We start from the raw sequence: 12363 nt of genomic DNA, 5'->3' as shown, positions 1-12363 counted from the left end.
AGTCATGGAGAGGGCTGTTATCTGACTTTTATTATCTCAACTGTTCCTGGACTATTTACTTTTCCTCTGCTAGAGGAGAGGTCATTACTTCACAGACTGCTCTGAAAGACTCATTTTGAATGCTGAGTGTTGTGTAATCTGCACATATTATAGAATGATGCAATGTTAGAAAAAACACTATATACCTGAAAATAAAAAGTATGAGAATATTTTCTTTGCTGCTAATCTTCTAGTAATTATTCATAGTACACAACCAATTCACTATATCATATTTTTTTTTTCGCTTCAGTGTCTCTTTAAGTCCCATCTGGAGAGAAATTGCCACCTGCATACCTGATGTTCAACTCTTTCAGGCAGAAAAAGAAAAAAAGGAGCACAGCCTAGTTATTTGTATGCTTAGCACTGTACATACACACTATCTCATCATGCCAAATTTCACCTCGGGTATCCTTTAAATCGACAACAGTTTTAAAGCTCTTTTTAAGTATGATTCAATGAAAATGGTCTCTTTAATGTAATATATATGTCTGATCTGAGCTTGTAATCATGTGACCACTCTTTCTAGTCCTCACCTGTCGGGCTTGATTCACTAAACCGTGATAACGCATATCACGCCCACGCTAGCGTTTTTGCACGCTTTTCACGCTTCCGTGCACAGTCATGAATTTTCCGCGCGCCATTGCAAATTTGCGCGCGCTTTGGCACACAAAAATTTGCGATTTTGCACGAAAACGCACGCGAAAACGCTAGCGAGGACGCAATGTGAGTTATCACGTGTTAAGTGAATCAAGCCCGTCATGTGACATACACTTTTCCCCCTCCCAAGGAGCAGAGGATGTGGTCACATTTCCCCCCCCCCCCCCACCACCAAGGAGCAGAGGATGTGGACACGCCCACAAACTGGATGTGTGGTCATGTGACGGCTGTTAGTTTGAAATTGGTAAAAGTGTATCTGGACTCTCCCTGCATGATAATGATAACACTCTTCATCATGAGATCCCTGTCTTTTAACCACATGTATTATACAAACATAACTGAGTTTACTATGGCATCACTCTGCAGGTCTGCATGCATTTACTATGACAGCTGCCTAATGTGACTGACAGCTGCTAGGGAGACAGGAGTGATAAGTCCAGCTGCTGTGCAAATATTACAGTAACTAATGTAACCTGGGGGATACTTTTGCATATTACTTTGTGAAATTCTTCAAAAGGCATCACCTTTTATGAGCTGCGAGCCATCGTAAGTCCATTGCATGCCAAAAAACCACCCCACAAACATTGTGGTTTATGCAACTTCTGTGCCTGCATGAAAATACCACATGAATGTCATGACAATAGCAACAATATGTAAACAACCCTGCACTGGTCAATACCTAATCAGTGTAAGTCTATTAATTTAGGTCCACCTGTGTGACACCTTTTGGTTTTTCATGAGCACTCCCCACTGAATAAAGTTTATTTTGCAGTCAAATGCTCCTCTTTCCCACACTCTGAACATGAAAAAGCCTCTAGCTGATGTGCTTTTGGTGGTGCCGAAGAAGGCTACTTTTCTCAGTGAAACATTTTCCACACTCGGAACAGAGATAAGGACGAGCACCTATGTGTATTTTCTGATGCCTAGTAAGGTCTCCTTTCAGGACAAAAGTTTTCTCACACTCTGTGCATGAAAATGACCGCTTGTTGCTGTGGGTTTGCTGGTGCCTATGAAGCTTATCTTTCATGGTGAAGGATTTCCCACACTCGGAACAGAGAAAAGGGCGATTGCCTATATGAATTTTGCGATGTTTAGCAAGGTCCCCTTTCAGGACAAAAGTTTTCCCACACTCTGGGCATGAAAATAGACGCTCTTTGCTGTGGGTTTGCTGATGCCGAAGAAGTTTATCTTTCATGGTATAGGATTTCCCACATTCAGAGCAGGAAAAAGGCCTCTCGCCAGTGTGTGCATGCTGATGACGAAGAAGCTTGTCTTTCGTGGTGAAGGATTTCCCACACTCCAAGCAGGAAAAAGGCCTCTCACCAGTGTGGGTCTGCTGATGTCGAAGAAGCTTGCTTTTGACAGTAAAACTTTTCCCACATTCTGGACAGGAAAAGGGACGTTCTCCAGTGTGGGTCATTTGGTGTTTCAAAAGCTCTCCTTTCTCAATGTAATTTTTCCCACACTCTGAACATGAAAATGGCCGCTCGCCTGTGTGAGTCCGCTGGTGTTTCAAAAGGACTTTTTTATGAATAAAACTTTTCCCGCACTCAGTACAAATAAATGGTCGCTCACCAGTGTGAGTTTGCTGATGTTGAAGAAGGTTGAATTTCTCAGTGAAGCATTTCCCACACTCTGAACAGGGAAAAGGACGAGCACCCAAGTGTCTTTTCTGGTGTTTAGCAAGGTCTCCTTTCTGAACAAAAGATTTCCCACACTCTGAGCAGGAAAAGGGGCGCACGTCGGAATGGATTCTCTGATGTCTCCAAAAGTCCTTTCTCATATCGAAACGTTCACCGCACTCTGCACATGAGTAAATGTTCTCACTTGTGTGACTTCTCTGATGAGTAAGATAGCCCACTTTAGAGATACAAGATTTCCCACAGTGTGAGCAAAGATACGGAGGCTCACCTGAAAGCTGATTCTCATCAATAACTGGTGTAGATGGGGAACATTTTTCCAGTTTAGATCTCATAAATATATTAGGTTTCTGTCCCCCTCCATCTGTCAAAGTGGAAGGCCACTCCTTACTAGTAGAGGAAGCTGGTCCTCCATCTGCACTGTAATCTCTGTGATGGATGCTTTCAGTAATGGGGTTTCCTTCTGGAGAACCTTGTGAGAGACCACTAGCTCCTGTAATGTCATCCAGATGTGGCATAAGATGTAGCTCCAAGGAGTTCCTGATATTGTGTCCTTCTGCAAGGAGCAAGATAGCATAGTAGCCAATAGTGTCAGGGGTAGAATTATCAAGGGTAACCACTTAGGGACTATGGGCTTAAACCTCCTAGAGACCAGGCCCTTTTTTTACAAAATAGGCCACAGCAGCTTTAAGGCCTTGCTGCAGGGCTGTACAACTCAGCACACAAGATAATCCCCCCTCTTTTCTGCCCACCAACAGAGATTTCTGTTGGTGGGATGTGAAGGCACCAAGGGTGCTTTTTTTTTTTTTTTTTTTACAAATATTTACTCTATTATTTTTTAATAAATAAAGATATTTTGCTTTTATTTTTGTAAACCCTCCCTCCCCCGCCAGCCAGCCTGCCTATGACAGTGATCGGCTGCAAATGCCCGCCCCAGGACTTTACGCCGATCGGCGTTAGGCGGTCACTTGACAGCAGCCTATTGGGCCAATCAAAGTGCGAGGATAGCGTCAATTAAATCCACTGGACACGCCGGGGCTCAGGATGGGTTCAGTGGAGCGGCCATTAGGTTGGAGGAGTGAGCATAAGTTACCAGCGCACGCTAGCTGCACTACCACAGCATAGCGTGTGCTGAGCCTGCACTCCTGTCATTAGCTTGATGAATCTACCCCATAGAGCTCTACACATAACTGGCACAACCAAACTAGGTATGGTACAATAATTAACACTTTGCAGTAATGACATACTAATGCCAAGGAATGGTGGTGGACTGACCTCCACCTCAGCTGCTGAAACCAGGATATCATATTTTATATTCTGACACTGAGGTGGACCTTTCATATAATGTACAGCATCTCCTCCTCATTTGTTGGTACTATGATGTTATACTGAGGAATGGAGATGGGCCTTTCATATGGTGTACAGTATCTCCTCCTCATTTGCTGGCACTATGATGTTATACTGAGGAATGGAGATGGACCTTCCATATGGTGTACAGTATATCCTCCTCATTTGTTGGTACTATGATGTTATACTGAGGAATGGAGATGGGCCTTTCATATGGTGTACAGTATCTCCTCCTCATTTGTTGGCGCTATGGATGTTATACTGAGGAATGGAGATGGGCCTTTCATATGGTGTACAATATCTCCTCCTCATGTGTTGGTACTATAATGTTATACTGAGGAATGGAGATGGGCCTTTCATATGGTGTACAGTATCTCCTCCTCATTTGTTGGCGCTATGGATGTTATACTGAGGAATGGAGATGGGCCTTTCATATGGTGTACAGTATCTCCTCCTCATGTGTTGGTACTATAATGTTATACTGAGGAATGGAGATGGGCCTTTCATATGGTGTACAGTACCTCCTCCTCATTTGTTGGTACTATGATGTTATACTGAGGAATGGAGATGGCCGTTCATATGGTGTACAGTATCTCCTCCTCATTTGCTGGTACTTTGATGTTATACTGAGGAATAGAGATGGGCCTTTCATATGGTGTACAGTATCTCCTCCTCATTTGTTGGTACTATGATGTTATACTGAGGAATGGAGATGGGCCGTTCATATGGTGTACAGTATCTCCTCCTCATGTGTTGGTGCTATGATGTTATACTGAGGAATGGAGATGGACCTCTCATTTGGTGTACAGTATCTCCCCCTCATTTGTTGGTACTATGATGTAATACTGAGGAATGGAGATGGACCTTTCATATGGTGTACAGTATCTCCTCCTCATTTGTTGGTACTATAATGTTATACTGAGGAATGGAGATGGTCCTTTCATATGGTGTACAGTATCTCCTCCTCATTTGTTGGTACTATAATGTTATACTGAGGAATGGGGATGGGCCTTTCATATGGTGTACAGTATCTCCTCCTCATTTGTTGGTACTATAATGTTATACTGAGGAATAGAGATGGGCCTTTCATATGGTGTACAGTATCTCCTCCTCATTTGTTGGTACTATGATGTTATACTGAGGAATGGAGATGGGCCTTTTATATGGTGTACAGTATCTCCTCCTCATTTGTTGGTACTATAATGTTATACTGAGGAATAGAGATGGGCCTTTCATATGGTGTACAGTATCTCCTCCTCATTTGTTAGTACTATGATGTTATACTGAGGGATGGAGATGGGCCTTTCATATGGTGTACAGTATCTCCTCCTCATTTGTTGGTGCTATGATGTTATACTGAGGAATAGAGATGGGCCTTTCATATGGTGTACAGTATCTCCTCCTCATTTGTTGGTACTATAATGTTATACTGAGGAATAGAGATGGGCCTTTCATATGGTGTACAGTATCTCCTCCTCATGTGTTGGTGCTATGATGTTATGCTGAGGAATGGAGATGGGCCTTTCATATGGTGTACAGTATCTCCTCCTCATTTGTTGGTATTAGGATGTTATACTGAGATTACTTACTACTTCTGATATCCAGAAAACCTTCCTCTTCCTTAATGGTCCACATTAATTTTCCCTCTTCCGTAGACAGCTGATCTTCTTTCACATGTGCTTCTTCTTCATCCTTTTTAACCACAACATTCATGGTGATATGTTCTTCCTGCTTAAGCCATAAAATGGTATCACAATGCATCACAATGCAGCCACATTTGAGTTGTAGACCATCAGTTCCACCTACCTGATAATGGTGGTGGATGGTGTGATCTTCCTGGGAATAAAGAGGACCTGTACATGTCTCTGGTTGGTATCTCTCAGCTGTAGAACAAACACACTTACTGAAGATATTGGACCTGTTTCTAACAAGTGTTTATCTAATTTTCTTAGGATTTTCCTGTCTTGGTTCTCATAATTCACAAATGTTAACCTCCTTGGTGGTAATCCTTGGCGGTGAGTAAAAGAAAAAAGTTACTGGGAGTGGTAATCCGGGGAGGGGGGGTCTGTGGAGGGGCTGCTGCAGATCTCTCTGTGGTATGGCTGTTTCCTGCTTTTAGGGTCTAAAAGCACATGAAAAAATTGTATTACTTTTAGACTTTAAAATCTGGAAAGAATCATTCCGCCAGGGAGATTAAACACTCCCAAATGTTTTGTGAACTTTGCATGTAATTATACACATGACTAAACAATGGATATCGGTTAAAGGGACTCCAACCAGTACTGCAAAGTACTTAAAGATGCATACTGTTCTGTAGCTTGTGCTCTCCTCTTTGGTTCTACACCAAATAGTTTTTGTTCGATTTCAATTAAAAAAATCACAGCCACCATCTTGGCTACATTATAACTTCCGGGTCACCCCTGTTCAGAGGAGTAATCCTCAGTTAGAGAAGTGCATCATTAAATGAAGCAGGAAGAGGAAGTGACACGCATGGCCATTGCAAGATGCTCCTCCAGAGGGGTCATAGCACAACTTTGTATGAAGTTGTCTGGCCCCATGCATTTTATAGCGGCAACACTAGTAAGAGTTTGGATAAAACAAGTGGCTGGTAAGTGTGCTGACACACTCAATTGTTCGTGGATATGCTTAAAGGCATACTAATGAGAGGTGCTCGGAGTCCCTTTAAGGACTGCCTACTGAGTGTGCCCTAGTGGCTGCAGCTCAAGCGCTTTGAGTCTGCGAGGAGAAAAGCACAAAATAAATGTCATTGGTCTTGTCTAAACACACAGAATATTCAAGCACAACTGCATATTAAAGAAAACCTGTAATGGTTCATAAAAAAGGGTTTACTTATCTGGGGCTTCTGCCAGCCCCCTGCAGCCACCCTGTGCCCGCGCCGGTCCTCAACGAACCTCCGGTCCCCTGCTGCGGCTCAGTTTTGCTTTCGCCGACTTACAAGTCCATGACCACTGTGCCTGGCCCTGGCTGCGCGCGTCCTGTGCAGGCACAGTATGAGAACACCTTGTACGAATGAGGACACATGTGACCAGGGCAGAGCAGGCACAGTGGCCGGCAACTGAAGAAAGGGAAACTGAGCCGCGTAGGGCTTAGGATTGTTGAGTACAGGCGTGAGCACAGGGCGGCTGCAGGGGACTAGTAGAAGCCCCAGGTAAGTGAATCACCCCTTTTTTTAAATCATTACAGGTCCCCCCGTGGCACCTGAAAAAGCTCCTGCCCTAGGAAAACAGATGAAAAGCTAAAGTAACCATGAGACAAGGAGTGATGTGGTATCATAATAAATCAAATTTAAGTAAGGTGTGATAGCAAGAGGTAAGTTATGCGCTAGTTATTCAGTGCATAAACTCCATTGTATCTATTATGCGTTTATCAGATGAGTGTGGGAGGTGGGGGAATCTATCTAGGTGGACCCTCCGTACTGCTCTCTCCTTTACAAGTAATGAAAGTCTCCTCTTACCCTGTGATGTGAGGGGCGGCTGATTCTCCATCGTGGCGTCCTTATAGAGGTCCTTGTGTCCTTCTAAATACTTCCCCTCCTCCATATCTTCCTCCTTCTCATCTTTCATCTCTTCTTTAATGATAACATTAGAGTCAGTTAGGCTTTCATTCTGAAGGTATAAATACAAATAACAACAGTGACAACGCATACCATGTATAGATCATGACTCATCCGGCATTGTAACTCTATGGAGCTCCTACCTTAGGCTGGGGTGAGTTCTTCTGATCTTCCATCACAATGTTCTCATCCTGATCCTTCTGTTCTCCAGATGTTCCTCCTCCTCCTGCAGTGCAGATAATTTGGCACCATGACATACCAATACAAGAAAAAGATTTAAGAATTAAAGAGGAACTTTAACCCAGGATTGAACTTCTTCCCAATCAGTAGTAGGGGGAGGGTCTATGTGGCTGATATTGGGGTAAAACCCCTCCCACAGTGTTATGTCATGACCATGATCCTCACAGTTTGCGGTTTGTGAACCTCACTGCATTGTGGGAAATAACAGCTTTTTCCAACTGCCAAACAGGCAGTATTTCCCTCTGTGCATAAAACTCTCAGTAACGAACATTCCGTACAGATAACGAACAACTACAACAAATAATATTTGTAAACTGCTTTTCTCCCGTAGGACTCAAAGTGCATAAGCATGGCTCAGACCAATATTTGGCTGATTGGTAAATTGTGGTAACAAAATGTTACTGTGGTAAGTTTGTTAATGATTACTACCATTCTAATCCTGACATCATTTCCTCCCTCCCTCTTTTTTTTCTCCTCTTGCTAATTGTGTATTTGTTACTCGTCCTCCTCCCAGAGTCTTCAGACACTCCCACTGAGGTCTATACTAGGAAGCGCCCTGTCTTATGTCATTAGAAGGAGGGGGAAATAAAGGGAAGAGGGGGAATATATTATAGATAAAAAGACCCGCTCTCCCCAGCATGCAACTGTTTTGCCAGCCAATGGCAATGGCAATTAAAGGGCCAGTGGATTAGCAACTTTATAACTTAAAACACTCAAACCAATTGCTGTTGAAATTTTATTTTTATAGTGACAATCTCACTTTAAGTAGAAATTATTTAGTACATTATCACCAGCTGATGAAGGCTTTGCTCACCTCTCCTACCAGTAGCTCAACGGTTTTACAGGAAGTGCTTCCAGATTTCTACTGGGTGCATCTCTTGGGTATTAGTGAGAAGGAGAGACCGTGGTGGTTAAAACGACCACCAAATTTACCACAGTAAAATATTAATACAGATTGTTCACTAGATCGAAAGCCCCATCCGATGATCAAAAAATCTGACTAACATGCAAATTTAACAAGCACCGAAGGCGGTGGCTTATTGTGGGCAGCGGCTTAGTGTGGGCGGCAGCTTAGTGCAGCGGCTGTGAAGTGCGTGCTACCTGCACAATTCTATTGAGGATCATAGGTTTCCTGGTATTCACAGGATTGCAGGCAGTGGCATAGCAATAAGGGGTGTAGAGGTTGTGACCACACCCGGGCCCTTGGGAAGGAGGGTACCCGAGGGGCCCTCCCTCAACCGCAGTATTAGCTCTTTATTGGTCCTGTGCTGGTAATCATCACTTCTTTAGATGCTTTGAATGGTAGTAATCATTAACAAACTGTCCCCCATCCCCTTCTTGCACCTCTGACAATGTGGTTGTCCTGGGCACGCCGTATCAGTTATGTATAGAGTGCTTGGAATGTGTGTGTGTGTGTGTGTGTGTGTGTGTGTGTGTGTGTGTGTGTGTGTGTGTGTGTGTGTGTGTGTGTGTGTGTGTGTGTGTGTGTGTGTGTGTGTGTGTGTGTGTGTGTGTGTGTGTGTGTGGGGGGGGGGGGGGGGGGGGGTGTAAAGCTTGCACTGGGGTTAACAGCTCCTTAGCTACACCACTGTTTGCAGGGGCTGCTCAGGTCCTAAAGCTGCAGACAAGTTAACTAGCTGCTAACTGATTAATCAAGATGGCCTGGCCAGGCTGAGAAGATGTGATTGTCCTGTAGATTTTAGAATAAGTAGATACGGTGGCTATGCACTATGTGATTGTTGCCCAATTCATTAATCAATCAATCGCTAATCAGCAATTAGTCAGTGAGAACTTGTAATCATTTTGCCATCTTGCATCAGTCAAATTTCAACGTAAAACTGATAATGAATAAATTGAACCACTACCACTGCTAGCATTGCACAGTCAGTAGTGGAGATCACAAGTGTACTGTTGGGTGCACAACGTCTTATCTGGAAATATGCACGAATCTGCTATATTATTATCCTCTATATCCCCCTCCCCTGTGTGTAGCAGCAGCTGATGATGATGATGGGGGATGGGACACAAGCGAATTATTAGGAGTAAATATTATAAAATCTCGTATTACCTGTTTTTGCTGCCAGTCCCAGCAATGGCTCCTGTCTACTTCCTCCCACTCCACCGCCTGGTACAAAGTTTCTTCCCGTTTATGCTTTCCAGTAGCTATGGCTGAGATCACCATCTGGTGGTCAGTAGAGGAACTGCATGCTACATGTGAATGTTGAGCTTTAATTACAGTACAGTACAGAAGTTTACCTTCTTAAAACAGAAGGTGCTTGATTCACAAAAGCGTGATAACTGATAGCACGGCTGTGCTATGCAGTTACCACGTGATGTGATACACACAAAGCTTTGCACACGTAACAGCTTACACCTGCGTGCTAATGAAAGTTTGCCCGCGATCACGCGTGTGCGTGAAAGTGCGTGTCATGCGGGGGTAAGCCTTTACGCATGCAAAGCTTCGTGCGTCACATCGCGTGGTAACAGCTATCATGCTTTTGTGAATCAAGCCCATGGTATTTGCGATCATTCAGGTTAATTCTGAAAATAACGCAAAAATTCTGTTTTAATAAGACAAACTTTAGTTTTGCATAGTATTTTCAGGGGCAAACCCATGATTTTCAAGGAAGGGGGGGAATTCCTTAAAGGTCTCCCTCTGCCATGCACAATACAGTATAATAATATGGTAGGACATCATGCTTGTTACATATAATGCAATTTTCTGTCCGACCCAGTGACGGACAATGGGATCGATCAGGAGCAGTTTGGATACAGATAATAATGAGCACAATGAAGGGGAAAGTGAAACATTCACACAGCAGGGCACAGGGCTGTGCTCATACCTGACTCTGTTAAGTTCCCCAAAGCAGCTCCACACTCTGTACACACGCTGCTGCTCCATGCTCTGTACACTTACTGCTGCTCCATGCTCTGTACACTCACTGCTGCTCCATGCTCTGTACACACACTGCTGCTCCATGCTCTGTACACACGCTGCTGCTCCATGCTCTGTACACACGCTGCTGCTCCATGCTCTGTACACACACTGCTGCTCCATGCTCTGTACACACTGCTGCTCCATGCTCTGTACACTCACTGCTGCTCCATGCTCTGTACACTCACTGCTGCTCCATGCTCTGTACACACGCTGCTGCTCCATGCTCTGTACACACGCTGCTGCTCCATGCTCTGTACACACACTGCTGCTCCATGCTCTGTACACACACTGCTGCTCCATGCTCTGTACACACACTGCTGCTCCATGCTCTGTACACACTGCTGCTCCATGCTCTGTACACACGCTGCTGCTCCATGCTCTGTACACTCACTGCTGCTCCATGCTCTGTACACACACTGCTGCTCCATGCTCTGTACACACACTGCTGCTCCATGCTCTGTACACACACTGCTGCTCCATGCTCTGTACACAAGCTGCTGCTCCATGCTCTGTACACATGCTGCTGCTCCATCCAAAGTCAACTGTAGCAAGGAAAGAAAGGAGGCATTGCTGTGAGCTGCAGGATGCCTGCAGATATTCTGGGGTCTCTACTTCTGCCTGTCCCCCCAGACACTGCACCGGCCCTGGGCTGAGGGGGGATTCTGGGCAGCTGTAATCCCCCCCCATGCGTTTGTCTATGATTTTAGTAAGGAGGCTTTTTGGTCTCTTACAGCCCCTTACCCACTCCTAATAGTTCTGGTTCACCATAAGCTCGCTGGGCAATCTGTAAAATTACAGCACAGGTTTCAAAGAATGTTGTGCAGAGAATTCACCTACTCCAGAAAAAGAGTTTACAGGGACCTATAATGTGTAACCTACATTTATCCTTGGGAAAAGGACAGTAACCTGGCAATGGCTATACAGCAGCCTCCTGAGTCTACTGATGTAAAGTGACAGTGCGAGATCCCTGCAACTGCTCAAGAGAAGAGCTGATGTTTCTCCTGGAAGCAGATGGTTATCCTGTTCCCTGGTGTAAAGTGAATGTAATATTAAGCAAAACATTTCAGAGAGCATACATTGCATAACAGAGAACTATTTATTAACTAACAACCGTGAAGACCGTGTGAAATACTCATAAGGCTGAAAATAACTCTGCTTGTGCATTTGAACCATCAGCCTACATTGTGCAACCTGATTCAAGCATAAGGGTCCTGTCACACTGTGCATGTTGAATTGTGATATTATTGCAATGGTGCAGGAAAGTCGTGTTGCTTGTTATCGTTGTGGTCTAACCATACAGTGAAGCATACGGTACAGCAAAAGTATGCTTCACTGCCACTGTAAATGTGCACGTTGCCCTTACACACAGCATGCTTTGCATTACTCCATCAGAACCAGCCTCACTGTACTTAATGTGAAAGCACCATAGGTATATCTTTGGACAAGAATACTGGAGGAGCCACCCGACATATAGTAACTGATAAACAACTTTGCATATGAGAGGCCATATCAATCTTACCTCTCTAGAAGGATGAGCCAATATTATTGGAAAAAATTATATTTATTCATTTAAGCCAGAGGTGTCGAACTCCAGGCCTGGAGGGCCAGATCCATGCCAGTGTTTAGGATGGAGTGAGAAAGAGAGGAATATGTTCTACCTGATGGACCACACCTTTCCTGATTCAGACCCATCAATTAATTTGAGCTGTGTCAAAAATGTGTGAGGACCTCGGCCTTCGTAGGACCGGTTTGACATCCCTGGTTTAAGCACTTAAAAGAGACGTTTCACAGATACTGGACCAACATACATTTCATTTAATGCAGCAGTAGTGGCGAGCATCTCATCATGGCGGTCATAGAGGGGTGGGGACACAGATGTATACATAATAAAGAGGGAGTGGTAGGATAAACACATTTGCAAGCGTGTC

General features: G+C 44.2%; 1 protein-coding gene across 3 annotated transcripts in view; it reads right to left on the bottom strand.

Moving 5' to 3' along the window:
* Nucleotides 1-877: 877 nt before the first annotated feature.
* Nucleotides 878-12363, bottom strand: part of LOC137534895 (zinc finger protein 530-like) — a 47345-nt gene continuing 35859 nt past the window's right edge. For 2 of the 3 annotated variants that reach the window (XM_068256583.1, XM_068256585.1), the window contains 5 exons: nt 7401-7483; nt 7159-7309; nt 5490-5566; nt 5273-5414; nt 878-2892 (listed from right to left, as the gene is read on the bottom strand). In XM_068256583.1, coding sequence (XP_068112684.1) covers nt 1511-2892; nt 5273-5414; nt 5490-5566; nt 7159-7309; nt 7401-7483 — 1835 coding nt within the window. In that variant the 3' untranslated portion in view covers nt 878-1510. The remainder of the gene's footprint in view (nt 2893-5272; nt 5415-5489; nt 5567-7158; nt 7310-7400; nt 7484-12363) is intronic. The other variant, XM_068256584.1, reaches the window with a different exon arrangement.

The sequence above is a fragment of the Hyperolius riggenbachi genome, chromosome 10 (assembly GCF_040937935.1).
Source record: "Hyperolius riggenbachi isolate aHypRig1 chromosome 10, aHypRig1.pri, whole genome shotgun sequence".
NCBI lineage: Eukaryota > Metazoa > Chordata > Amphibia > Anura > Hyperoliidae > Hyperolius > Hyperolius riggenbachi.
This window is presented reverse-complemented; position numbering and strand designations above follow the sequence as displayed.